Raw genomic sequence first — 25390 nt, 5'->3', positions numbered from 1 at the left:
AGTTTTTTGTTTTTCTGTTAAAGATTGGGGTTGGGCACTAATTTGAAACAGGTCATTATTTACAGACGTTCTGCCAGGATACACCGAAAAATATTTTCTCATTAGATTTATCCTTGAACCGGCATTATCTGGTATATGGTCGTAATGCAAAAAAAGTACCTTCATTGTCCAGACATATTAGACATTCAAAAAACTTGGCAGAAACTTTAAAATAAAATGATATGCTCAAATCATCTTCTAGACGATTCTTACGAAACACTGATTAAACCCTTTAACTCGAAGGAAATAGCCAATGAAACAAAAACCAATTTAAATTACAGTTAAGCTTCAGGATTAGACTTGATAACAGGAAATATTTTGAAAAAAGTTTCCTAACATAGAATTTATTCAACAATAAGACACAGGTATGTCTCTAATATTTAGAAGGAAACCGAGATATGCTCTGATTTCAAATTCAACTAAACCACCACACGAAGTCAACAGTTACGATTTAGAGCCAATCGTTCAACCAACGATCAGACACATAGCATCACTGTGTTACTGAGAAGGTTCTGGAAAAATTTATTCCTAGACGCATGGCACGCCTTTGACAACTTCTGGTACAAAGGTTTAAAACATAAGCTTAAAAAGTATTCCAAAGCTAATGCGTTGAACTTTTAACTTCTTACCTTTTGGAAAGATTGTTGCAAGTTAAGACGAAAACTTAGTAAGACCTTTACTTACATACGGAGCTATAGCCTGGGCTGATAAAGCAGAACAAATAACCAAAAGGAAAGAACTCACAAAAATACAGAGACTTGCATGCATCTGCATAACGGGCGCAATGAGAACATGTCCTACAATTAGCATGGAAAAGATATTAGGACTAATCCCCCTACATCACATGGTAGAAAGGACAGCACAGAAAACCATAATCAACTTTATCAGAGAGAAACCTCCAACAGGAATAAAACTGAAATGGAGAGACAGAAACAAACTATGGAAAGACCATCCATTACTCATGGCTCCAAGGGACGACATGAACAGGATATTTGAATTTAACCAAAAATTCCGAATGCATCTGGACACCAAAAAGGAATGGGAAAGAAAGGGAAATAACTCCTTTAAAAATGGCACCATCCGCAGGTACACAGATGGATCTAGAACACAAGAAGGTACGGGAGCAGGAGTATTTGGACCCGGAACCAAATACTCAAAACCCATGAGAAAACACACCAGTATCTCCAAGCTGAGATTCACGCAATTGAAAGATGTATCCAATTCAATCTAAATAAAGGATACAAAAATAAGAATATAGCTATCATGTCAGATAGTCAAGCAGCCATCAAAGCACTAAGCTCAAACATTAGTTCAAGGATGGTGCTGAACTGCAAAAACAAATTAAACACACTAGGTATGCAGAATGAAGTCAGCCTCTGCTGGGTCCCAGGACACATGGGAGTAGAAGGCAATGAGAAAGCGGACACCCTTGCAAGGAAAGGGGCTGCCACACCGCTGATAGGACCCGAACCCTTCTGTGGCATAGGAATCCACACTATTAACGAATATCTCAGACAGAAGGACAAAAAGAAAATGAAGAAACAATGGAATTAGGACAAAGATAATCCAAGAATCTTCTAACCAATTTTGGCAAGAAAGAAATCACTGAATGTGTCAAAGGAAGCAGGAACAGACTGCGAATCCTAACAGGATTGCTAACAGGACACTGTAGATTAAATGGACACCTAAAGAAAATTGGAACAATCCAAGATGGCACATTCTGCAAGGAGGTAGAAGATACACTAACACATTTACTAACAAACTGCGGAGCTACATTAGCCCGCAGGAGGAAATGTTTTGGGATGTATAATGTGACCATAGAAGACCTTCACCCACTAAAACAGGGCCTATTAATCAAGTTTCTTGATGAAATAGGACTCACCGATGTGCTTTAGGCAGAGAACGGGGGATAAATAGCTTTTGAAGGGCGCAGTATACCAGACCTTGCAAAATTTCATCTACATCTAAGACGAAAACTGATTTTTTTCGAAATCAAGGCTGGCGTATCTAGGTATCATCCGTACTTGATGTATACAAGAGTTCTATACACGGAAAATCTAACCATCGCACATTTATCTCTCAGTGGAAAAGACATCGAAATGTCCTGGAACAGACTTCAAATGGTAATCAACAGCATCCATGACTGGTCTGATACTTCTAAAGATCTAAATAATCTTCCAGAAATCCGTTTTAAGTAGACAAACCAAGCCTTCGATGGTAAAGTAATATCATCCCAGAATGCAGTGAAATATTTAGGCAAAACACGAGATAAAAATTATATTGGACTCAAATATCAAAAAATAAAAGAAAGAACTTGACAACTGTTCTATGTAGGTGCAGATTCTTGCAACTAGGAGAGGAAAAGCCACAAGCAAGATCCTGGAAGTTGGAAGCTGGCAAGGCTATGGAAGTTGTTTAACAACCTAAAGCTGGGCATTGAGTTATAGTAGATATACTCAGGACGAGCTGCAATAGCTATGTGGCGCCTCTTTTATCCCTATCCCTAGACGTAACTCCAATACCTGAAGGAATTCCCAACTATCAATACAAAATAAAATAGAATCATATACTAAAACCTACAAGGACATTTGGTATACAACTCGGAAGTTGTGCCAAAAGAAATAATATTATCACAACGTTTTCAAACAGAACTACGAAATACAAAATATGTTCCTTAGTATGGACGCAATGGAGACATACTCAGAGATCGACATGAAATCACAACCCTTATAAACATTATACCTTCAGAGCCACCCTAACGCCGAGGTCAGCAGCCTAGCAGCCTGCTGCACAGTGAGCATATTGTAAGATAACTGAAGAAGACCAAGCCGTTTGAATTAGTTTTTAAAACACTTGATAAGAAAGAACTGTATTATTTTTTAATCTCTATTAAAGTTATTTCGATAACTAGGATAACACTAATGCACGATTTAAATCTAATGCTTATTTGACGACCTCCGGTCGACTTTCCGATTTTATTAAGCATTCAAAATGTTTTCAGTTAATTACAAACTTTATGCAACGTTATATTTGTTTGTTCAATTATTTCTTGGTCGTTTTCTTTCAAATGTTTTAAATATATAGTATGTGGTGGATAGTGTTATGCTGGCTATACCTTGCGAACGTGTTGCCAGAAAGTAGTTAAGCTTACAATTTCCTGTGTAATGATGTTGATTGTGTTAAAAGCTATTAGATTTTTTTTTTAACCGAAGGTCAAAATCCTTTCTGTTTCTCTACGGCAGTAGGACAGCAGGGCGTGAAAAATATTATTAATAGTAACTTTCGTTTCACCCATTTCTGATTTTACCCGTAACAAGAGAAAAAAAAACAGGGGACAAATTATCTTTTTCACCGGATCGTTGCATAATTGGATGCAAGAGTCATTAACAAGGAAAAAACATCAGGAGTCGTTCATTTATATAGTTTCGACACTCGTCGTCTCCGCCAGACAAATCGATCTTTTAAAAGGAATCTATTTTGAGATGTAGCTAGTTGTGTAAGTTTTCAAATGTTTCAAAAGAATTGATGAAACTGAGGGTTCTAAAATAAATTTACAAACAATACTTGACGTATTTAGAAATAAAATGACATATGTGTGACCATTTTTGTTATGGTGTCGCCTGGCGCAACTTAACTTGAATGTGAGTTGGTGACTTTATTAGGAAACTGATAAGAGAAAGTTGAGTACCGATGAATTCATCTTTAAATAGATTTTGTTTGGTTTTTGCAATAGGATAATCAAAAATATCAGCAAAGAAAAAAGTCAAGCTAATTTTTACTTACGCTAAAAAAAATATCTTCTACAATACACGACACAACATTAAACTATCTCTTTTTTATCCCTGGGCAAGTTTGGTAAGTTTGAAACAAGTTAAAAAGTTAAAGTTTCTAAAATTGAAAAAAAAAAAAATTATATTTAAATAACGCTTATCGACACTTATCTTAAAGACTTTTTGATGTCGGTCATGCACTATCTGAAGCTCAACGTCAAAAATCGCTAAAACTAAAAATAGACGTTTTGCGGATTTTAATGGTTTAATGAAGATAGCGTTACAAATATGAAGGAAAATGAACTGGAAGACGAACCTTCTCTGGAACTGTGCTATCAAGGGCTGGAAGAAAACAACTGCCAAAAACATAGTTTTAGTTCAGTTTATGAAAACGATAAATATTATTTTATATTTTGTATGTATTCATTTCAGAGTTAAGAACTATAACATTTAACTTTTGCAAGATATTTAAGATAAAAATAATAATCTATACATTTTAATATTTTTTGTCGTTATTTCATACCTAGAAAGTGTTATTGAAAGGGTGGTAAACTTCACAATTTTGTGTTTGTAAACGTACACAATATTTTCTCCATATTTCTTTGATTCTTTGACTTTGCTTTCGTTTATCGTGATAGTATTATGTTTTTTTGAATTTACAGATAGCAGAATGGAATGTACTTCTAATCGAAGCAGGAGGTCCTGAATCTATGCTGATGAACATTCCTTTACTCGCGCCTGTCTTACAGTTCACAGACGCCAACTGGGGATTTTTAAGCGAGCCGACTGAATTTGCCTGTAAAGGTAGGGAATATTCCAAGTTTTATAAAAAATATAAATAAAATAGTTAGGGAAAAACCTAAGGCAACACTGGCAGTGAGTGGTATAAAAGGGAGTACAATTTTACTGGATCCTTTCACCATTTTTTTCATGTGATATCTCGAACCTTGGAAACACCGAATAAAACAAAAGTGGTGAAACGCCTATATCAGGATGATCAGGGTCAAACAAACTGCGGAATAGTGTTTACTCACCAAGCACCATACCGTGACCATTTAAAAAAATAATCTTAACTGGTTATTAAAAATCTAAAGAACTTTTATTCATTGCCCAAAATCATTTTAACATTTTTTTAGAAGTACAGTTATAAATATGTAGTTTATCAGTGGCAATCAAAATTGCTGGTAAATTGCAAGCAAACCGATAAAATAATTCATAGTTAATTTCTCATAACATTCATGACATCATGGTCAATTATTTATTCGATACTCATTATATTCCACAAATTATTACTTTTCTTAAATAAATATAAAATTTTCTTATCAAAATGTATTAAATATTTCATGGTTTATTTATAAATTAATTTGAAGTATTTAAAATTTTCAGCATTCGTGGGATTTTTTTATCATTATTCATTAGTAATTTAGTACAGATAAACCCTTTTATATTTTATTATTATTTTGAAAAATTTGGATTACATTTCAAAATTTATTACGGTTATTGTTTATGAAAATAATAGTTTTAAAAAACTTAATTTGAACTTTACTTTGGTTGTTAAATTCTGTTACATCATTCTATCCTTTTATATGTGTTTTCCATATTTTCTGGAATGTTTCAACATTCATAATGAAATGTTTTTCTCCAACCCACTTTATCAGATTGTAGAATGTACTGACGGAATTCAGGTCGTTAAAAGATATTTTTGATCATTATTATGTTATGAAAATCGTCATTCCGTTTGTTTTCTTTATTGTTATTTTTATAGAAATAGTAGAGGTTATAATTTCTTTGATTTAACCAAAATAGAATCACATAATCAATAAATTTTCAAATTTTAAGTCATATTAAATTTATTTACGCTTAGTCGCAAATTTTATTGAAACAACAATGGTAATGAGATTTCGTTCCTAGACCAAATCTAAAGTAATTCCTGTGTACAAGAGGCTTATCTTACGTTGGGCGTTACTTGTTTTATATTTTTGTAAAATACTTGTTTTATACTTTTTTTTTCAATCAAAAAGTCATGGGCTATGTCGGGATTCGAACCTAGAAACACTAAATACTTGTTGAACCTTTTAGCCTACCGTCGTAACTCAAATAAAAAATAAAGTCATCAGTTGTACCTGATTATTTTTTAAACAGTTATCATGTGTATTAAATAGTTGGTTTTATACATGCAAAGTCGGGAAAAGATTTCAAAAAAGGTATCTTATGACTTAGAGCTAGCGGATAATAATAATAGACCGTCATGTACACATTATACACGGGCAAGGACCGGCCAAATCCGCCCCCCCCCCAAAAAAAATAAAGTAGTCGACTAAATTAAGGTCTTCTAAATCGGGGTAAGAATAGTCCTTTATTCCTGAGAATGCTGAACCGTCCGACCGGGTGGAAAACCCCAGAGGGTCTTCGTCATAAATTACACGAAGGACGAGGGCGCGTATATGTTTCACCCTCCTTCTTTTCCATTCTTCGTGTATTGTTGACTTCGTAAACTATCCGAAGAACGATCAGGATTACAAAAAAAAATTGACAAATGGTGGAAATTTCCGTAGAAACGATTTGATTCACGTCCTTGCACGACCAAAACAACCGGCGAAAAATTCAGCTCTTGGTATAACTGACCACAACGGGAATCCCGCCTGACTAACCGCAGGCGGCCACGGTTATTTACATTTAGGTAAAATAATCTTAGGGACCGGTTAAAAATTAATTCCATTTCTCTCACAAACACATATGACGCATGGAGTGCAGACTTGTTTGGAAATTTTTTACTTCACATAGTGTTGGGGTGGAGGTGCATCACTTCGATCACCACAACCATTACAAGATCGATTTTTAAGGGACAAAAAATGTTAAAACGATCATTTTTATGCTTTTGCCTTTTAATATTTTATATATATAAAGTTACATATAAAGGTGAGAGTGATTATTAATATTTTTTCCCTTATTTCTTCTTTTAAAAGGTTTTTCTCTCAATTCTTAATAATGTCAGTTAAGACAAGAATATTACATTAGAATTATATTATTATCAGGTTGAAATGTGTAAGATATATTTGTCCTTCTGATTCATCGTGTACTCACATCCCCATATCTTGTGATAAGAGTGACCGATGTGGACCAGTGATTAGGCTTGCGAATTGTGTTTACTAAGAATGCGGTTCTGGGTTCGAATCACGGCTTAACCCATTGAATTTTAATTGAGAATAATATGTAGTAAACAGTATTGTAAAATGGTTTTGACTCCTCCTTCTCGACACCAGGACAGTTGGAAGTTAAGTGTATCACGATACTTGACTTAACTATACTTATTACGTGATAACAAACTGTAATAATTCATTAAATAATTATTGAAAAGTATAAGTTTAATTATCGCAAATTATCTTCGATTTTTCTGCTCCTCTTTCGTCTTCTTCTTTTTTGTCTCTCCCTTTCGCTGAATCTGTATTATCACACTTTCATATAATTTTATTTATGTATCTATTTATTTACTTACTTATCTGTATGCTATATGTCAAATCCATTTCTCTATCATACACCACAATATCTCGCTGTTGTCGGTCTCTCACTCTCTCTCTCTCTCTTTCTCTCTCTCTCTCTCACTCTCTCTCTTTCTCTCTCTCTCCAATCCTTCAATTTGCGACATATATATTTTGTTTTTAAATGTGCACAATACGGTATATAGTGGCCGATCTGAAAAGAGAAAAGAAGTCATTGGCGAATTCTCGGTCATTCCTGACTGATGGCCTTTCTCTACAAAACGACCCTGACACATTGCGGGCAAAATCTCCACTGTAAGGTTAAAATTCGCATCCAGTTATGGTGCAACAAAAAGCAGAGTAAAATTGTTTAAGTTACAGAAACTTAGCATAACAACAGACTTAATGATAGAAACAATTCACGTCGACGAATATTTGGCGCATTGCCCAACCTCTTGGCGAAGTTTTAATGTCATGTTTTCTTTTGGTGTTAAAATCAACAGGCCTTTTCCACTAATGATCTGTTATTTCTGAACAATTAAAAAAAATATATTCAAAAATGTTGAATAAAGAATATTTATAAAAAAGTTGTTGACGCAATTTTAACCAAATGAGAAAACAAGCATTGAATATCTTTTTATATGTAATTTTGTAGTTATCTATCGCATTTCGCCATCCTCAGTGTGTTTTATGTTTTTGTGCATGTTTTTTTGCAGTCTGTGCATCGTATGTTTTCGTATTTGCGTTAAGTCGTGCGGATTTGGGCGTTAAGTTTTGCTCACGAAATTTTTGTTGGACCATATGTGCTTACGCATTTTGCCACCTTCAGTGTGTCGTGTCTGTCATTATAGACCGTCCCGGCGAGGATACGCAGGTCAAAATGATCGGTACGACCAAATTACAGGTTCATCACTTTGCAGACCACAGGAGGAAATGGCACGAAATTTTTATTGGTCATCGTTTTATATATAAAAATTAAACTACACCGAATTAACATTTCAAATTAATTCTTTGCTAATTAGCAAACTTATCCATAGAAAAATAAACTTTAAAACTCTACTCTAAAAAAAATCCAATATTTAAAGATATGACATAAACACATACACTCACGTCCAATATATTAACGTTAGATTTAATTAGTACTAATGATAGTAGACCACGTCCCTGAAGGATTTAACATTAAAAAAACAATTTAATTGATAGCTGGATATAAAACTTTTGCCAAAAAAACCACGGGACTTGTTCTCCTTGATATGGAAAAAGACACAAAACACTTGCAAATATTGCGGTCAAAAAGACAATATTTGTGTTCTTCCCCCCCTCCCCAACAAGAGATGAAGATATTTTAGTTTCATTATGTTTAATCGAAGATCTTCATTTGTGGCATTGTGCAATTTTTAATTCAAGTGCGTATTTTTTTGTCTTCCAAATCTTTTGTATGATTGTATATTTTGTTAAACGCAACACATTAAAAAATCGAACGATCAGTCTGATTACTGATATAAAGAAAAATGTCTTTCCTATTGCAAACTTTGAGGAAAAGGGACATAAAGTTAAAATTGTTTACAAATTTTGATACGATCTCTACGAAGATGGTGAAATATTTTCACCCCCGTTTCGGACCAAACGCGATTGGTTTCACAGAATAGTTTATGTGATACCGCTATTTTTTTTGTTTATAAACCTGAATGTAACATCCAGAAAATCCGTTTTTTTCCCGAAAATTGTATTATTTTCGAATTATTGTTTTCGTCATTCTGAATATGCCCTCGTCCAAATCTTCTGTTGTTTTGGGGTTTTTGAACGAATCTCTTTCGTTTCTGACGTGTTTATATTATGATTCGTGTTTTTTTACTTGTTTACGCACGTCTATGGGTGATGTTTTCCAAAACTTCATTTCCACCCGCATACAGCATCTGAAAATCACGGTTTAATTTCACAATGAAAATTCTGAAGAGGATAAAACTTGAAAATTAATTATTCGAAAATCACGAGATGCGGTCTGGTGTGATGTAGTTTTCAGAAAAATTATTTTCTTTATCGTACCAACGTTTCGATCTTTATTGAGATCATCTTCAGGGCCTGAGATTTACAAACATTGTTTAAATTTAACAAATACATGTAGGATGTGGAATAAGTGAATTTCAATGCAAAAAGTATATATATATTTTTTTATATATTTAATCAAAGTATTTCTATTCACTCAGTGTCACTTTGAATATATTAAAAAAATATTTTTTGTATTGTATAAATTCACCACATCCTACATGTAGTTGTTAAATTTAAACAAAGTTTGTAAATCCCAGGCCCTGAAGATGATCTCAATAAAGATTGAAACATTGGCACGATAAAGAAAATGTTTTTCTGAAACCTACATCACACCAGACCGCATCTCACAATTTTCGAATAATCATCGACTAACGGTCACTAATCACCATACAATAATAATAATATTCAATTAATTAAGATTTTAAGTTGAGATAAAAAAGTCAGTGTCACGAGCGGGATTCGAACCCACAACCTTCGGCTTGATACACCGCTAGTCTACCACTTGGGCTATCGTGACTTCGATCCCCTCAGGCACTAACTTCCCACCTCAACCCCACGCTTTGAGATTGATGGTATTGCGTAGATAGTGTATCTCTAGAGTCTAGCCATAACAAAGTTTAGCTTATTATATTAACAATATGTCTAAAAGGCAAGAAAAATAAATGCAATAAAACTTTCATATGAAAGAAAAGAAAACAATAAGTTTTTATTTCTGCGAGAATTTATTTCATCTGAAAGTTTTCTTATATTTATTTTTCTTGCCTTTTAGACTAATTCTTAATATAAAAGATAAACTTTTTATTTATTTTTTAAAACTAAATATCTTTACCAAGAAATTTTGTTGTATTTATTTGTTCTTGTCCTTTACAACTTTTTTTCTCGTCTTGCTTATTTATACAGTCCTTTTTATTTATATAAATAAATTCCAATGCTAACTAATCAATTTAGAACGTTGTAAGTCATTTGACCATAATAAATAAGTAGATATATAAAAAAGTATTTAGATAAAATGAATTGAATTATAAATATATTTACTGAACTTTTGCAAAAAACAGCAAACCTTATCTATTTCTAATTAGCCAGAAAAATCCTGCTAGCCTTGAAAATGGCAGTGAACTCCGTTTTTAATACTGGGAGTACTACTTTCTCCAACACTATTTTTTGTTCTCTTCTTGTTGTGCAATCTTTTCAATATGAAGTAAGATTCAATGTGACCTAAAACCGTAATTAAATAACTCCACTATAAAGCTAAGCTTATAACTATACATTTAAAAACGAATGAAAACAAAAGAGAGTTTTTATCAACAATTATCCGAGGAACAAATTATTTAATAACCTTAATAGCTTTATAACTAATTTACACGATATAAAGAATCCAAAACATAAAAAGGTTTTTTGTGCTTACTAATTAAATTGCAAATTACTTGCCTTTAAACATTGGAGGACATAAGCGTGAAGGCTCCTGCGTTCTGCCAGAATTTTTTACAATTATTTTTGCCCTGATGGTTGTTTTCGAGTTAAAACTAGTTTGAACCTGAAAAAATAATTAATTATTTTATTAAAGTCAAATTACTTTCAGCTTTGCTCAACTAGGTCATTTTACAAAGTCTTGGTTTTCATACAAATTACAACTTAAATATGAATCGACTTGAGAATGGAACTAATGAAAATATACTCAAGACCATAATAGGATACATTTTGTTTATTGTTGCTATGTGCTTTGGAAATTTTATAATTTGAAGGCCAGTGTTGAAGTCAAACAATGCAAAATACATAGTTAAAAAGACAGCAACTGAATAGTAAGCAGCCCGATATGGAATACACATACAGGAATAAAAAGATAAAAATACGCTAACAGTACAAGCGATTTTGAGGTGTATTTTTGCATTGATTAACTCTTTTTAAATTTTAGAAATTATTTTGACCGCCCTATGAGTCTTAAGTAGTTCAAATCGAATAAAATAATTTCTGGCTCTCGTGGCATGCAGTTCTGCCCATTCTTATGTTTCTTCGTGAATGGAAGGCTAAAGAGAAGCGAATGCAACTAAATAAGTCTAGCTATAAAAGGAACTTAGGACAATAGAAGGATTTAAAATTACTGAAGAGTGCGAGATAATTATTTACAGTTTAAGTATTGTTGCATAAATGTATGGTGATATTTTTTCTATATTGTAATTCTAGGAAAGTAGTTCAGATCCGATGTGTTCGTTTCTGATCCGCCTGTTTTCGCTATTCTGCTGGATTACTTCACTTTTAACTAAAAAGAACTCGGTGGAATGTAAAAAGAAGTTGATAAATACATAGTTTACTTCTTTGACTTCAAATATGGCACACACATCTTACCGGTCTTCAAATCGCAAGAACAAAATTGTAACGACAATCAAACGGATTTTTTAACTTTTGAATTAAAATTCGGTCAAAACTCACTGGTTTTGTTTTCCCCTTTAGTTTATTTGTCCCTTATGTTTGTCCCCCCCCCTTGTCTGTCCTGCTAAAAGTTCGGCTAGTTTCAACCTATTTTCAGTGTGGAAAACTAGATCAAGAGCAAGAATAATCAGGCCACAAGTGACGGAATAGTGTGCAACAAATTTCTACTGAAAACTCAGTATTCAATGGTTTGTTTGCAATGTTAAATTGATTAAAACCTGCTAAGTCCGCATTTTATGCTATTGATACAGCTTAAAATAATTTTCAGAAGTTGATTATGATACATCATTAAACAAATAATATTTTTTCGGAAACAAATTTTTAAAATATTGAATTTTCGTATGTTTCTTTTTAATGTATTATTTAAAAAACGACTTAAAAACGACAAATTTCAAGAAATTAGGGTTTCGGGTTACAACTAAAAAATTTAAATTCTACCATTGGAAAGAGATTTTTCCCCGGCCATTTCTTTTTAAATTATAGAACAATAGGCTAAAATTGTTTAGTAAATTTTAATGGCATTGTTTGTGAATGGAAATTATTTCTGCTTAAAAGTTTTGAAATGTCATTAATCCTCTATTCTAGTCCTCTTTTGATCAGCAAATTTTTGTATGAAGAGAACTGAAAAAAAATCATCAATTTTTTTTTAAATGACGCCTTTCCTCATTTTTTGAACAATGCGACAATTCAATTAAAAATGTAATAACAATTACGTTGATAATGTCTTATTTATAATTTTTTAAGAACAAAGCGTTAACAATTTCAGTATTAAATATTGCCCAGTGAATATTTTACACCATTAAACGAAAAATAAACTTATCTGTAACTTCGTCCTGTTGTACAAATAACACAGTACTATAAAATATAAACTTCGTATATTCTTTTTTATGCGATTTTACAATAAAACAAACAAAAACCAGCAACTAGATATGAGTAGTCAAAGGAAAGTAAACATTATCGTATTCTGTGAAGAAGGATAATTTAATAAAAAGTCATTAAAAACGTGTTTTGTATTGGTCCGATATAAATTATGAACAAAACATTTCTTTTGGTGTGGCTCTCGTAGGAGGTTTGCATTTAAAATTTTCAACAGTTGTGTTCTCAATTTGATGAAATTGATCACGTTTCAAATATTAAATATGCGTAGTAGGAGTGTTTTAGACTTTGCTCAGAAGTAAACTGTAAATTCGCTTAATCATGCTTGATTTCTATTGTTTCAATTAATAAACAGGAAGCGAGAAAATAACTTGATTTTTAGTTTTAAACAACTGCTAACTCAAAATTATATCTTTATTGTGCAATAATTTTTCGAACGGCTACAAACGAACTTCCCACGTTTATTGGACTTCAGAAACAATCAAAACAAAGCTCGAGCAAAAAAATAATTAGACGCTTATGTAACTATTAAATGGAGGCCACTTTTGGCTACCGTTATTTTGTTGGTTTACAAAGCCGGTAACCTTCCTCGGAGAACTCTTTGTTCCAAGACTCGTAAAACGGTGAGCATGTAATGCAAATTCACATGGCGGAAGAGCAAGGGTATGGATGTCACCTTGCCGCAGGTCGGTGGGAGCGAGTAAGGCCATGAACAAGAATACTTTCTTTGCTCGAAGATCCTTGACCGTGACTTCCGCGGGGTTCATTCATTTCTATTCGGCAGGATAAACACATGCCACTAGACGGATGTGGTTATGGCAATTACTTGTGGTGGGTCCTTTTTTAAGTTTTATATATTTATCCATCGAATTAGTCCAAACGGAGACACAAGCCTAAGATCGGACATTCAAATACGCAATTCACATTCGCTATAATAACTTTTAAAAAATTAAAAATAATAATAATCACAAAAAGTGCCTTAATTGAATAAAAATTTTAAATTACAATTTTAACCAAATTAAGCTAAATACTTATATACAATACAATAAAATAGAAAAGAAGAAATTTGAAATTACAGATCAGAGTTTAAAATTTAAAGAAAAAATGTGAAATACATTCACAGGCAAAGAATTCCGCCCAATTGTAATACAACTTCATTTGTATATATTTGTATATATTAATCAAAGTTTCACGCTTTTTAACGTTTAATAATTGAGTCTTTGTCTAAAAAAGTAAAAAAAAAATGTAAATTGCTAAGGAACATGAAAAACAAGAAAAGTCGGACAGATAAAATTTGCTTTAATTTTGTTTTAGATTTTTAATTAACATTTCAATATCACGTATTTCCACCTCTTGCCTTAATTACATCTCGAAGACGCCTCCGCATACTTTCTACCAGCCACGAAATGTCTCTATGCTGGAAGTTAGCCCATTCTTCACGAAGAGTCCTTTCAAGACCGTGGAGTTTATCAGGATGTACGTGCTCTTATTCGTCTTTTGAGGTTATACCATAAATGTTCGATAGGGTTCAAGTCTGGAGAACTTGCTGGCCGGGCTAAAACCCTGATGTTATGCTGTTGAAGGTACGTCTGTTCAGTGCGAGTGACATGTGGACGGGCATTATCGTGCATTAGAATAGGATTGTCGCTGATTTCATCGAGGATAGGCAACGCATGATGTTCTCAAATTTCATCCATATAGTGATTGGCGGACAAAGACCCTCCACGAACTCTGTGCGACTCTCCATTGAAATTCCCGCCCACACCATCACTGAGCTGCGTTGAAAAGGTCGGCTTTGAGAAAAATCCAAGCTTCGTACCTTTAATTTCGCCTTGTCTGAACTCTTTCACGCCCATGTGGAGAACGTAAAGCAAATCTACACTCATCTGTAAAAAGTACAGCAGACCAATCGTTTAAAGACCAATGGCTGTGTTCTCAAGTAAATGGTAGCAACTCTGTGTGTTCTGGTCAATTCTGTTTACGAGGAGTACCACCAGTGGAATAAGACAAAGGATACATATTCGTAAAATAAATCTTCTTAGTCAAGAAAGAAATGTGGAATTTATATTGGTTAATCGTGAGCTTATTAAGAATGCACCAAAATCGTAGAAATCAGATGTCCTTCTGCAATACAATAAAATCATCAGATGTCGAAACCCCTTTACAAATCTTGATATCATCGGCTAATAAAGAAAACTTACAAAATTTAACGGAGTTGACTACATAGTTGAAGAAGATATTGAACAAAATAGGTCCAGAATGGGAGCCTTGCGGAACACCAGATCCAGTTTGAACCTCATTTGACAAGGAACTATCAAAGCTGGCACGAAATGATCTTCCTACGAGAAAAGAAAGAAGTCAACTCAAAAGCGGCTCACCAACACCGGCCATACGCAATTTGTGACCCAACAAAAATAGCCCACTAAGTCAAAAGCTTTCGATAAATCCGTGAAAACGGAATGGGCTTCGTGACCTCTTTCAAAAGCATTGAGTATATAGTCCTTAGAAAGACACAGATTGGCGGTAGTGGATCGAAATTTCTTCATTTCATAGAGATTCATAGAGAGAACATTCCTAAAGGCTTCTGACCAAACTTAGCATCAATTAAATCAATAACCTTAGCGATACTAGGACGCTTGGTGATAAGCCTATAATTAAATAAATCCGGTTTAGAACCCTGCTTAAGAACTGAGGTGACGTAAGATCACGGCTAGTTATCAAAGTTTGATCATGATTGACATAAATTTTAGCTTCTTGACTTCAGTCCTTTCGTTATTACAACTTATGTATTTGTACTATCGAATCAATAACTTGATTTTTTCAAACTATGAAAATAACACACATACACACACACATATACCCTTTTTAAAAGTAGATTTCGAATAAATAGACTATTAGGAATAGACCACATGTCCGAGCTAATCATTAAGTTTTTTTAATCGGTTTTATAGGCCTGAGGAAGGCATCAAATACAGCCGAAAGCTCAACATCAGAAAACAAGTTGGTTTTTTACCTTCATAGCCTTAGCTTTTTATTTCGAACAAACATTACACCGTGTAAATAAGTCCTTTTTTTTAAATGTGTACCTACGTTAAGTTTTTCCCCTTGGCAGCCCTTATTTCGTGCGAGAAAACTTTTGAACAATTTTGTTTTCTCCAAAATGTTTTTATATAGAAGCCAATTAGGAATTTTTAAACAGGCTGGGTTTTCATTTTCGTGTGCATTAATTAAGGATCGGAACGTTATTTACATAAGATTAGTCTGTTTTTCTATCTTTCTCTCTCTCTCTCTCTCTCTCTCTCTCTCTCTCTCTCTCTCTCTCTTGCTATTTTACGTAAGGATGACTCGGAAATGGTCTTTTAATGGCACTACATCCGCCAAAACATTGTAAAATCTGTTAATATGGATTTTCCAATAGAGCGCATAATTATAGGGAAAAATTCCATTAGGGATGTGGAACAGTATAGAAAATGTCAACAATGAATCACTAATCAGCCAACTGATAGATTTTCATATTGTTAACGCTTTTTGACTAAATTTTAAATTTAAGCGTAAATGCCATCTGTGTAGAAAAGTTCGAATATAGTTATTTATATTTTTTCTATAAAAAATTGATTAAAGAATGAAAAAGATCATAAATTTTTTTAATCATAATGTTCGTTAATATGTTAATTGTAAAGTTTCTCTTGACCAAATAACTGGATCATTGTCAAGCAAAGCAGTCAATGCACTTCTGACGTCAACTAATCGTCTAACTAGATATTGCGTAATGAGGATCGGAGCAAATATTATAACGCGTCATCAAGAGTACAAGGTGCAGTCACGAATCCCCTATTTTTCTCCCTATTCATAAACGAATTAAACGTGAAGATAGCAGCGGTGGGATTTAGGCGGGGATCCTAAAAATAAAATTCCTACTTTTTGCTTATGACACAGTCATTTTAGCATCAAATCCTCAAGCTTTTCAACTTCTTTGAATCGTTGACCTCCATGGAGTGAGCGGAATTGTTCTTTGATAAACATTCTATCACGAAGCGAGTACAATTATTTAGGAATAACACTGACACCCCTATTTCATACAAGAAGCAGTTTGATGGGAAAAAGCCATAGCAAGACAAGATGTAAATGCAATTTGAAATAAATTATTTGAGACGAGTTTAATTCCTTTATTTTATTTTTTACCTGCCATACACACACGCGCGCGCGCGCACGCACGTTCGGCTGCTCGTGTTACAAACTTTGCCAGTAGATTATACATTCAAAATGGAAGAAAAAAGTCCTAATTAACTATGGTCCGAATTTCAACAGTTTCGGAGTTATTTCACTTTTTCTGATTTTTTAAGATTTCACGACCTTGCTTCGAAAATACACTGCGGAAGGTGGAGAGCATTTAGAATCAAAAATAAAAAACTTTAAATAAATTCATTCAAAGTTTCTTAAGTTTTTTATTTTTTATTATTATTAATCTTTCCGCCTTACCAATCCTTCAACCACGGTATTTTCTTTTCCTTCATCAATTTCTTCATCTTTGAAAAAAGTAATTAAAAAAGCAATTGCACCACTAAAAAGGATATTAAATGGAGTACGTTTTCTGAAATTTGCTGGTCTCTAGATTTGGAAATAGTTTAGAATCACCAAATTAAGTTTTTCAACTTTGAAAAAAAAAATTTCAAGGTTCTCGCTACTAAAACCTTTTTCACTAACGTTTACAAGTTTAATATTGATAACATCAAATTCACTAATTTCGTGGTCCGCTTGACCAATTAATATATTACAATTAATTAAGGTTTTTAGTTGAGATAAAAAAGTCAATGGCACGAGCGGGATTCGCCGCTGCTCTACCACTTGAGCTATCGTGACCTCGATCCACTCGGACACTAACTTCCCATCTCAACCCCACCTTGATGACAATTTCATTTGTCGTCGAGAATCCAATCCGATTACACGACATTTGAAAAATGGCAAAAAGGAGGGAAAACTCAAATGGTGGGGTTGAGATAGGAAGTTGGTGTCCTAGTGGATCGAGGTCACGATAGCTCAAGTGGTAGAGCAGCGGCGTATCTAATCGAAGATCGTGGGTTCGAATCCCGCTCGTGCCATTGACTTTTTTAACTCAACTAAAAACCTTAATTAATTGTAATTGATCACATCTTATTAAAAAATTAATGTACTTTTCAATGGTCTCAACGTTTGTTCAAAACCTTTTAGTTTTGGAGTTATCATTGTTTATTTGAATCAAAGTCGTGAAATCTTAAAAATTCAGAAAAAGTGAAATAACTCCAAAACTGCTGAGATTCGGACCATAGTTACTCAGGAGTTTATGGGTTCCATTTTGAATGTAGAATCTACTGAAAAAGTTTGTAACACGAATAGCCGAACACCCTGTATATATACTTGATTTTATCCTTCATAATAAAATTTTATTTACATAGATTTAAGTATATATTAAAGATGATGAGAATACCAGGTCACATATGACCATAAATCCTAGCCCTATATGCAATGAGAAAGAACATGTCATGGATCAGAAATCATAGATCTAACGAACTGTTGTAAACCCACAATAAATACGTACGTTCTTTTTAAAAATCTCCCTGCAGCAGTGAACAAAAGAAACAAAGGCTTTATAAATGTCTATCGACAATAATTCACTTTATAAATAGCAGAATGTTGAATCTCTCTATGTAAAGGATGCCTAAAATTTCATCATGCACGATTTAGTCTGAGGGCATAGTTTTGAATTTGAGCATTAAGTCTTACAGGAACTGAAGTTTAACGAAGTTGAAAATGTAAAAAGCCTCTATGTTTTGATTAAGTGAATGAAGATTAAGTAAATTAATTTCCTGTAGCAATAAAATTTGAGTAGTGAATAAAGCAGTGTTATATGTATTTTTAATCGAATTAGTATGTTTATGGATACGTTATTTTTATGAATAAACCCAATTGTATCGTGTGATTTCAGGTATGAAAGGAGGAAGGTGCCCGATACCCAGGGGTAGGGTGATGGGCGGCTCAAGCGTGCTCAACTTCATGGTCTACACCCGGGGCGACAAGAGGGACTACGACCATTGGGCAGAACTCGGCAATACCGGCTGGTCGTGGGATGACGTCGAACCTTATTTCATGAAAAGCGAAGACGTTCACATCAACGACAACTGGATCGACAAGGTCCACCATAGGAACGGGGGCTACCTCAGCGTCGACACCGCTCCCTATAAGTCACCCTTGGTCACCGGCTTCGTCAAGGCAGGCGCTGAACTCGGCTACAAAGTCCGAGACTACAACTCGGGAAACATAGAGGGATTCTCTTACGTCCAGGTTTGAACTATTTAAATCATCCAATAGTGTAAATAGAAAATAATAGTTGCACATGTAGTTAATAATCACTCACTTTTAACTCCTTATTTCTTAGCACCTATGACTAAAGTAACCATAGCTTGTTCATACGTAAATCCAAGAAGTATCTAACTTGGAAAGAACAGCTTGTCCTGTAGTTTTGATTCCTCTAACCAAAGTTTACCTAAAAGTAGTGAAGATATTTTTGTCTTAAGTATCCCAAACATCAACTATGCATCTCTTTTCTCACATTTTCAAAATTCCTTTCAGCTGAAGGAAGAAAGAAGATAACTTTTTTTGTTTTAGCATTAAACTCTGAATTTGAAAAAAAATCAGTATAATATTCTTAATACAATCATCCCCCGGTTATGTGTACGTTCGCGTGTGGTTATGTGTGATTTGCGTAAAATTAAAATCGTGCTAAGCAGGTTTCCTTTTTTACATTATTTTAATTTTGTTGTTGATAAATTTAGAGGTGTTTCTTGAGGAACAATCAGTTCTTCCTTTTCCGGTTCTCCTTGGAAGTTCAAGAAGTTCTTTGTTTGTCAAAGGGTCCACGCTGGATTCAACTAATTCGTTGATGTCTTGTTCTTCTACGGATGCTTGCTTACCTATATTGGCTAGATGTGTTATTTCATTTACTTACTTGGAAAAAATATTTTCTTAATTTATGTCTACTTCCGGCCATTCCAATGAAGATATTTTCAATGGATTTCATTATCTTCTTCGATTTCCACTATTCTTGCATTGACAGCTTATTCAGTACTTGTTTCAAGAATAACTTGGCCAAATGTGCTTTAGTTGTTAAATTCAAAATGTAATCATAACATTTACAATGATACGTTTGGATAGATTATTAGTAGTAATTGTTAATATGTTTTATTGACAAAAAAAACTTGTTATAGTAAATTCGCGTTATACGGGGTTCGTGCTAAATGCTAAACGGGGATTGACTATATAATAATACTGTGTGTACCAGTCAATATTTGTTTGTAAGATCGTCATTCCTGTATTTTGCCCCAGCTAAAAAAATAATAAATAAAAATAAAATAATCAATTATAAATGACAAAGTAATGACAGAAAGCTCAAATAACTATGATAATACATGGTTTAATCTTCAAAAGTGAGGTTTTCCACTATCTACTTGGTAATCTACGAGTCTATGAATCACATGTGGTAGTTTTATACGTCTTTTAGTATAACACCAAACTTGGGCCAAAAATCAGATAAATACTATAATAACACGGAAGTTGGATTCACTGAACTGAGACCTCAAGTTAATCGCTGGTTTGAATTTGTCTTACAAACGTCACTCAAATAAATCTTTACATTTTGAAGTTTGATTTACGTTGAAATATTTTGATCGAAAGACGTTAGCTTTTTTTAGGACGGCTAACGTGGCCGTGTTACCCTATGCTCGATCAACCCGAATTGTAACACTTTATGTATTCATAATGTATCGAATTTTAAAATTAATAATGAAATGTAAATGTTTTTATTATTTGGTGAAACGTTAACTTTCAAATGCCTGTGAATATCACTAATTATTTTGTCAATATATTTTTAACACAATTTATACCTAAAAAGCCAAAAAATTATTGTTTCTCGTATTGCGATTATTGTCTATAATTATATTTATACTATGTTGTTCTAAATTATGTTGAATAATTCGAGACCTTTTTTTTTTTTTACAAAGCTTATTTAAAAAATAATAGCTTCACCGTACATACCGAAACGTACTCAAAATCTAATTCAATTACCCTCGGTTCATTTTCAGTCACCTCGAGTTAAGAGAGAGAAAAATGCTATTGGACTTAGCTGACACAAGATAAGCCAAGTGCATTTTTCTTTACAAATAAACAACGCTATGACTAATATTGTTTATAATATAATATGTATAACTTATGCTAAATTTCATGTTAGTCCTCATTTTCTTAATTCTAATCTTTCATCTGCGTACATATGCATGTATGTAAATATTCAGTTTTTCATAGTTTCACTGATTTCCAGCACTCGTTTAATTAAAACTCGAAAATTATAATAGTGCACAGTGGAAAAGGAACTTCTCACGGCATGCTTCAACTTCTACTTCTGCTTCTACATTAGGAACATATCTCATACAAGGTTCCTTCGAAACAATAAACCCAGTGACGGGAGCATGTTCTAACAAACGAATTTCGGTGGAATGGTTCCAAATGACTTTTCTCCGTGTTTTAACGATATTCTTGTTCATTTTGTTTCAGTCTACAGTCAAGAACGGCGCTAGGATGAGCACGTCTCAAGCCTATCTCCATCCGGTTCACAATAGGAAAAATCTTCATGTTGTGAAACGGGCGATGGTAACGAAAGTACTGATAGAAAACGGAAAAGCGGTTGGAGTAATTTATAACAAGGGTAAAAAGAAGTATACGGTGAGAGTTTCTAAGGAGGTCATTCTTTCTGCTGGAGCTATAAACAGCCCGCAGCTTCTTATGCTCTCAGGTATCGGTCCGGCGTCTCACCTGAAGGAAAAAGGGATCCCGGTGGTTAAGAATCTCCCCGTCGGATATAATTTGCAAGACCATCCAGTAATTGGCTATGTCATTTTTACGGTTGATAAAGCTGTCGGCTTAAACGAAAACGTCGTTACGGACCTTGGCGTTATATCGAACTTCTTGAGGCAACAAAAAGGACAAATGACGATAACAGGAGGTTTGGAGGGCTTGGCCTTTGTCGATGTTTTCAACGGACCTCGGAACCAGCAATTTCCGAATTTGGAAATACAGTTTTGCATATCTTCTCCTCTCTCTATACAGTTTTTAAATGCCAATTTTGGCGTCAACAGGGAGAACTTCCAAATCTATAAATCAAATGGCAGCGTGTACTCTTACTTGATGTTCATGAACGTCATGAGGCCAAAGAGCAGGGGTAGGGTTTGGCTAGCGAGTAAAAATCCTAAGATGAAGCCCAAGATTGATTTGGGATTTTTAAACCACCCGGATGATGTCAAAGTCTTAGTCAAAGGAGTGGAGTTGGCCAAAAATCTTAGCAATACTGGAGCCATGCAACAATTTGGATCTAAGCTGTATGACAAACCGATACCTCCTTGTGCTCATTTAGGCCGCGATAATGACAGATATTGGGAGTGCCATGCTAGGCATCTTACGGTAACGAACTACCACCAAAGTGGAACAACAAAAATGGGTCCGATCGGAGATCCGACATCTGTTGTTGACCCCAGACTGAGAGTGATTGGTATTAAAGGCTTACGGGTCATAGATGCATCGATCATTCCTGTTCTTATGTCAGCACACACGAATGCCCCTGTGATTATGATTGCTGAAAAAGGTGCAGATATGATTAAACAGGATTGGGGACAGTAAACATTAAACTAACCTCTTCCTGTCCTTCAAAGGCTGTGTTTTATTTATTTTTGACTATTGATATAAGGCAAAAATACTACATTAGTGATGTGAATACCGGTTCAAAACACAATTATAACATTGTGTACATACATAATATGGCATAAATTTTGGTTTTCCAGATTCAAGGAAAAATATGTTCAAAAAATTTGAATGTTTGTAAAAACAAACATTATTATATCTGATTTGTCATAAAAGCATTATTAATCAGTTGCAAGATAAAACAATAGCTTATTGTGATATAATGAATTTATATTTATGAATAGCATGTAAAGTAGCATAAAAAATACAAATAACAAATCGACAATCCTTCTTAATACCAAACAATAATTTATTTGAATAAATTTGCTCATCAAAAAAAAGCCTGGTATGAGTTTGTTGTTTTCAATGTACTTAATGTCTTCATAAATAATTATAAGAAGCAGAAGGATTGACTAAAAAGGCAGTTAACAATTTATTACTTAATTTGAAAATCATTATGAGTAGGGCATTGTAATTGTAAATAGTTTTCTTTGCTTCCTAAAATTTAAAAAAAGATTTACATTGCCTCTGGGCTTTGATAAATAATAAGTAACATTTTACTGTGATAGAATGGGAAAAAATTGGTTTAGATATATTTTTTATATGAAACCATTTGTAATGTTAAATTATTTGACTATTTACATTATATATTTTGCTCTTACTTCCTACATCAGTATAGTAAAGTAGAAAATCAAGTGCTATCAGCTTTAAAAGTGTTCTAATTTATTTCATTGAATGTATATGAAACGGACATTTGACTTCATAAAGTGGTTATATGCTTTAAAGTTTAAAACACATACTGTGAAAAGGTTCAAATTTTTAATGTTAATATTTTTCACTTTAGTATACTTTATATCTTTACCACCGGAAACTTGAACGAAAAATGTAATTAATTATGTAACTATGTAGTATAGATTTCATTCTCAAATAGAGAGATTAATGTAAATAAAGTGTCATTAAGTAAATTAAGAAAATTTTGATTTATTATCCCTGAATTCTTGCAGAATCATTCTTACATTCATTATTTTTTTGATGTTAGGTTTTGTTTACTTCTACAACACTTTCTTTGTCTCTTAGTAATATATCTTATTGACTTGTCTTATTTCTGTTTCAGTCAACAGTAAAAGATGGTGCTAGAGTTAGCACTTCACAAGCTTATCTTCACCCGATCCGCAAACGGAAGAATCTTCATGTGGTAAAACGTGCCATGGTTACAAAAATTATTATGGAAGGCAAAAAGGCTGTGGGTGTCGTTTATAACAAGGGTAAAAATAAGTATTCAGTGAGAGTTTCCAAAGAAGTCATCCTTTCAGCAGGAGCTATTAACAGCCCACAATTGCTTATGTTATCCGGTATTGGCCCACAAAAACATCTACAAGAGAAGAAAATCCCAGTTGTCGCCAATCTTCCAGTCGGATATAATTTGCAAGACCACCCGGTAATTGGTTATGTTATTTTTACAGTGGACAAACCTGTAGGAATAAATGAAGAAACCATAACTGATATTAATGTTATATCCAAATATTTACGCACTCAGAGAGGTCAACTGACTGCATCTGGTGGGCTAGAAGGTGTGGCATTTGTTGATGTCTTTAATGGGCCAAAAAATCAACAATTTCCAAATCTTGAAATAGAATTTTGCATAGCATCTCCTATTTCTATGCAACTCTTAAATGCAAACTTTGGCATTAATAATGAAAATTACCAAATTTATAAATCAGATGGTAGAGTATTTTCATATTTAATGTTTATGAATGTAATGAGACCTAAAAGTAGAGGCAGGCTATGGCTTGCTAGTAAAAACCCAAAGATAAAGCCCAAAATCGACTTGGGATTCCTAAGCCACCCAGATGACGTCAAAGTCCTTGTTAAAGGAGTGGAGCTTGCTAAAAATATAAGTCAGACACGTGCAATGAGACAATTTGGACCTCAGCTCTATGACAAGCCCATACCGCCTTGTGCTCATTTGGGTCGCGATACTGACAAGTATTGGGAATGCCATGCAAGACATTTGACAATAACTAACTATCACCAAAGTGGAACTGCCAAAATGGGACCAATCGGTGATCCTACATCGGTTGTTGATCCAAGGCTGAGGGTCATAGGTGTCAAAGGTTTACGGGTCATTGATGCATCTATCATTCCTGTTCTTATGTCAGCACACACAAATGCTCCTGTGATCATGATAGCAGAAAAGGGGGCTGATATGATCAAACAAGATTGGGGTGTTTTAGATAGTTAAAATCAGATTTTACTCATCTTAAATATAACACTATTTCTTTCTACCTCTTAATATCTAGTTTTCTGATAAAACAATTTTTGCAAGTGAAGTAAGTTTTGATCACATCAGTCTTATTTAAATTTTTTATAAAAAAAGTTTTTAAAAAAACTTGTTTAAACTTTTGTACATTTAGTGAGTTTAGAGAATATTTTAGTAATGATAGAAGAAATAATGAAACAATTACATATTATTATTTAATTTCCAAACTATTATAATGTGGCATTTGTAAATAATGCCAAATTAATTGTCACATTTGAAAAGACAATAAAAAGAGAACTTTGTTTTATATTTTTCTTTGTAACAGTTTAAAATGAAAAACTGTAACAAAAGGAGTTAACAAATTTGTACAAACTTAATATATGCATAATGTAAAATAAGTAATAATAAATTAATAAACTTATGAAACTATTTAATAAGTAATTTATTAATTAAGTATGTAAGTAAATAAAATAAATAATTGTTAATATTTCTACAAAGAAAATATTATATTCCAAACTGATTAAATTAATTGTTGCATTATTTTGTAAATAATGTTGGTGTTAATTTTCCCTTTTAATTCAACAAAAAGTGATTTGCTATATTTTTTTATTATTGTAACAATTTAGTACAAACAAATTGTATTTTTAGTCAATTTAATTTTGAATACTGTGTTCAAAGATGGCAAAAGATTTATTCAATAAAACCAGTGAACAAATTATGTTTAACTTGGA

General features: G+C 33.4%; 1 protein-coding gene across 3 annotated transcripts in view; it reads left to right on the top strand.

Moving 5' to 3' along the window:
- Window positions 1–25041, top strand: part of LOC106662580 (glucose dehydrogenase [FAD, quinone]-like) — a 44111-nt gene extending 19070 nt beyond the window's left edge. For 2 of the 3 annotated variants that reach the window (XM_014386772.2, XM_014386771.2), the window contains exons 3-5: window positions 4472–4613; window positions 18603–18958; window positions 23514–25041. In XM_014386772.2, the coding sequence (XP_014242258.1) occupies window positions 4472–4613; window positions 18603–18958; window positions 23514–24641 (1626 nt within the window). In that variant the 3' untranslated portion in view covers window positions 24642–25041. The other variant, XM_014386773.2, reaches the window with a different exon arrangement.
- The last annotated feature ends 349 nt before the right edge of the window (window positions 25042–25390 follow it).

This window comes from Cimex lectularius, unplaced genomic scaffold, assembly GCF_000648675.2.
Source record: "Cimex lectularius strain Harlan isolate CLEC.00 unplaced genomic scaffold, Clec_2.1 scaffold43, whole genome shotgun sequence".
Taxonomy (NCBI): Eukaryota; Metazoa; Arthropoda; class Insecta; order Hemiptera; family Cimicidae; genus Cimex; species Cimex lectularius.
This window is presented reverse-complemented; position numbering and strand designations above follow the sequence as displayed.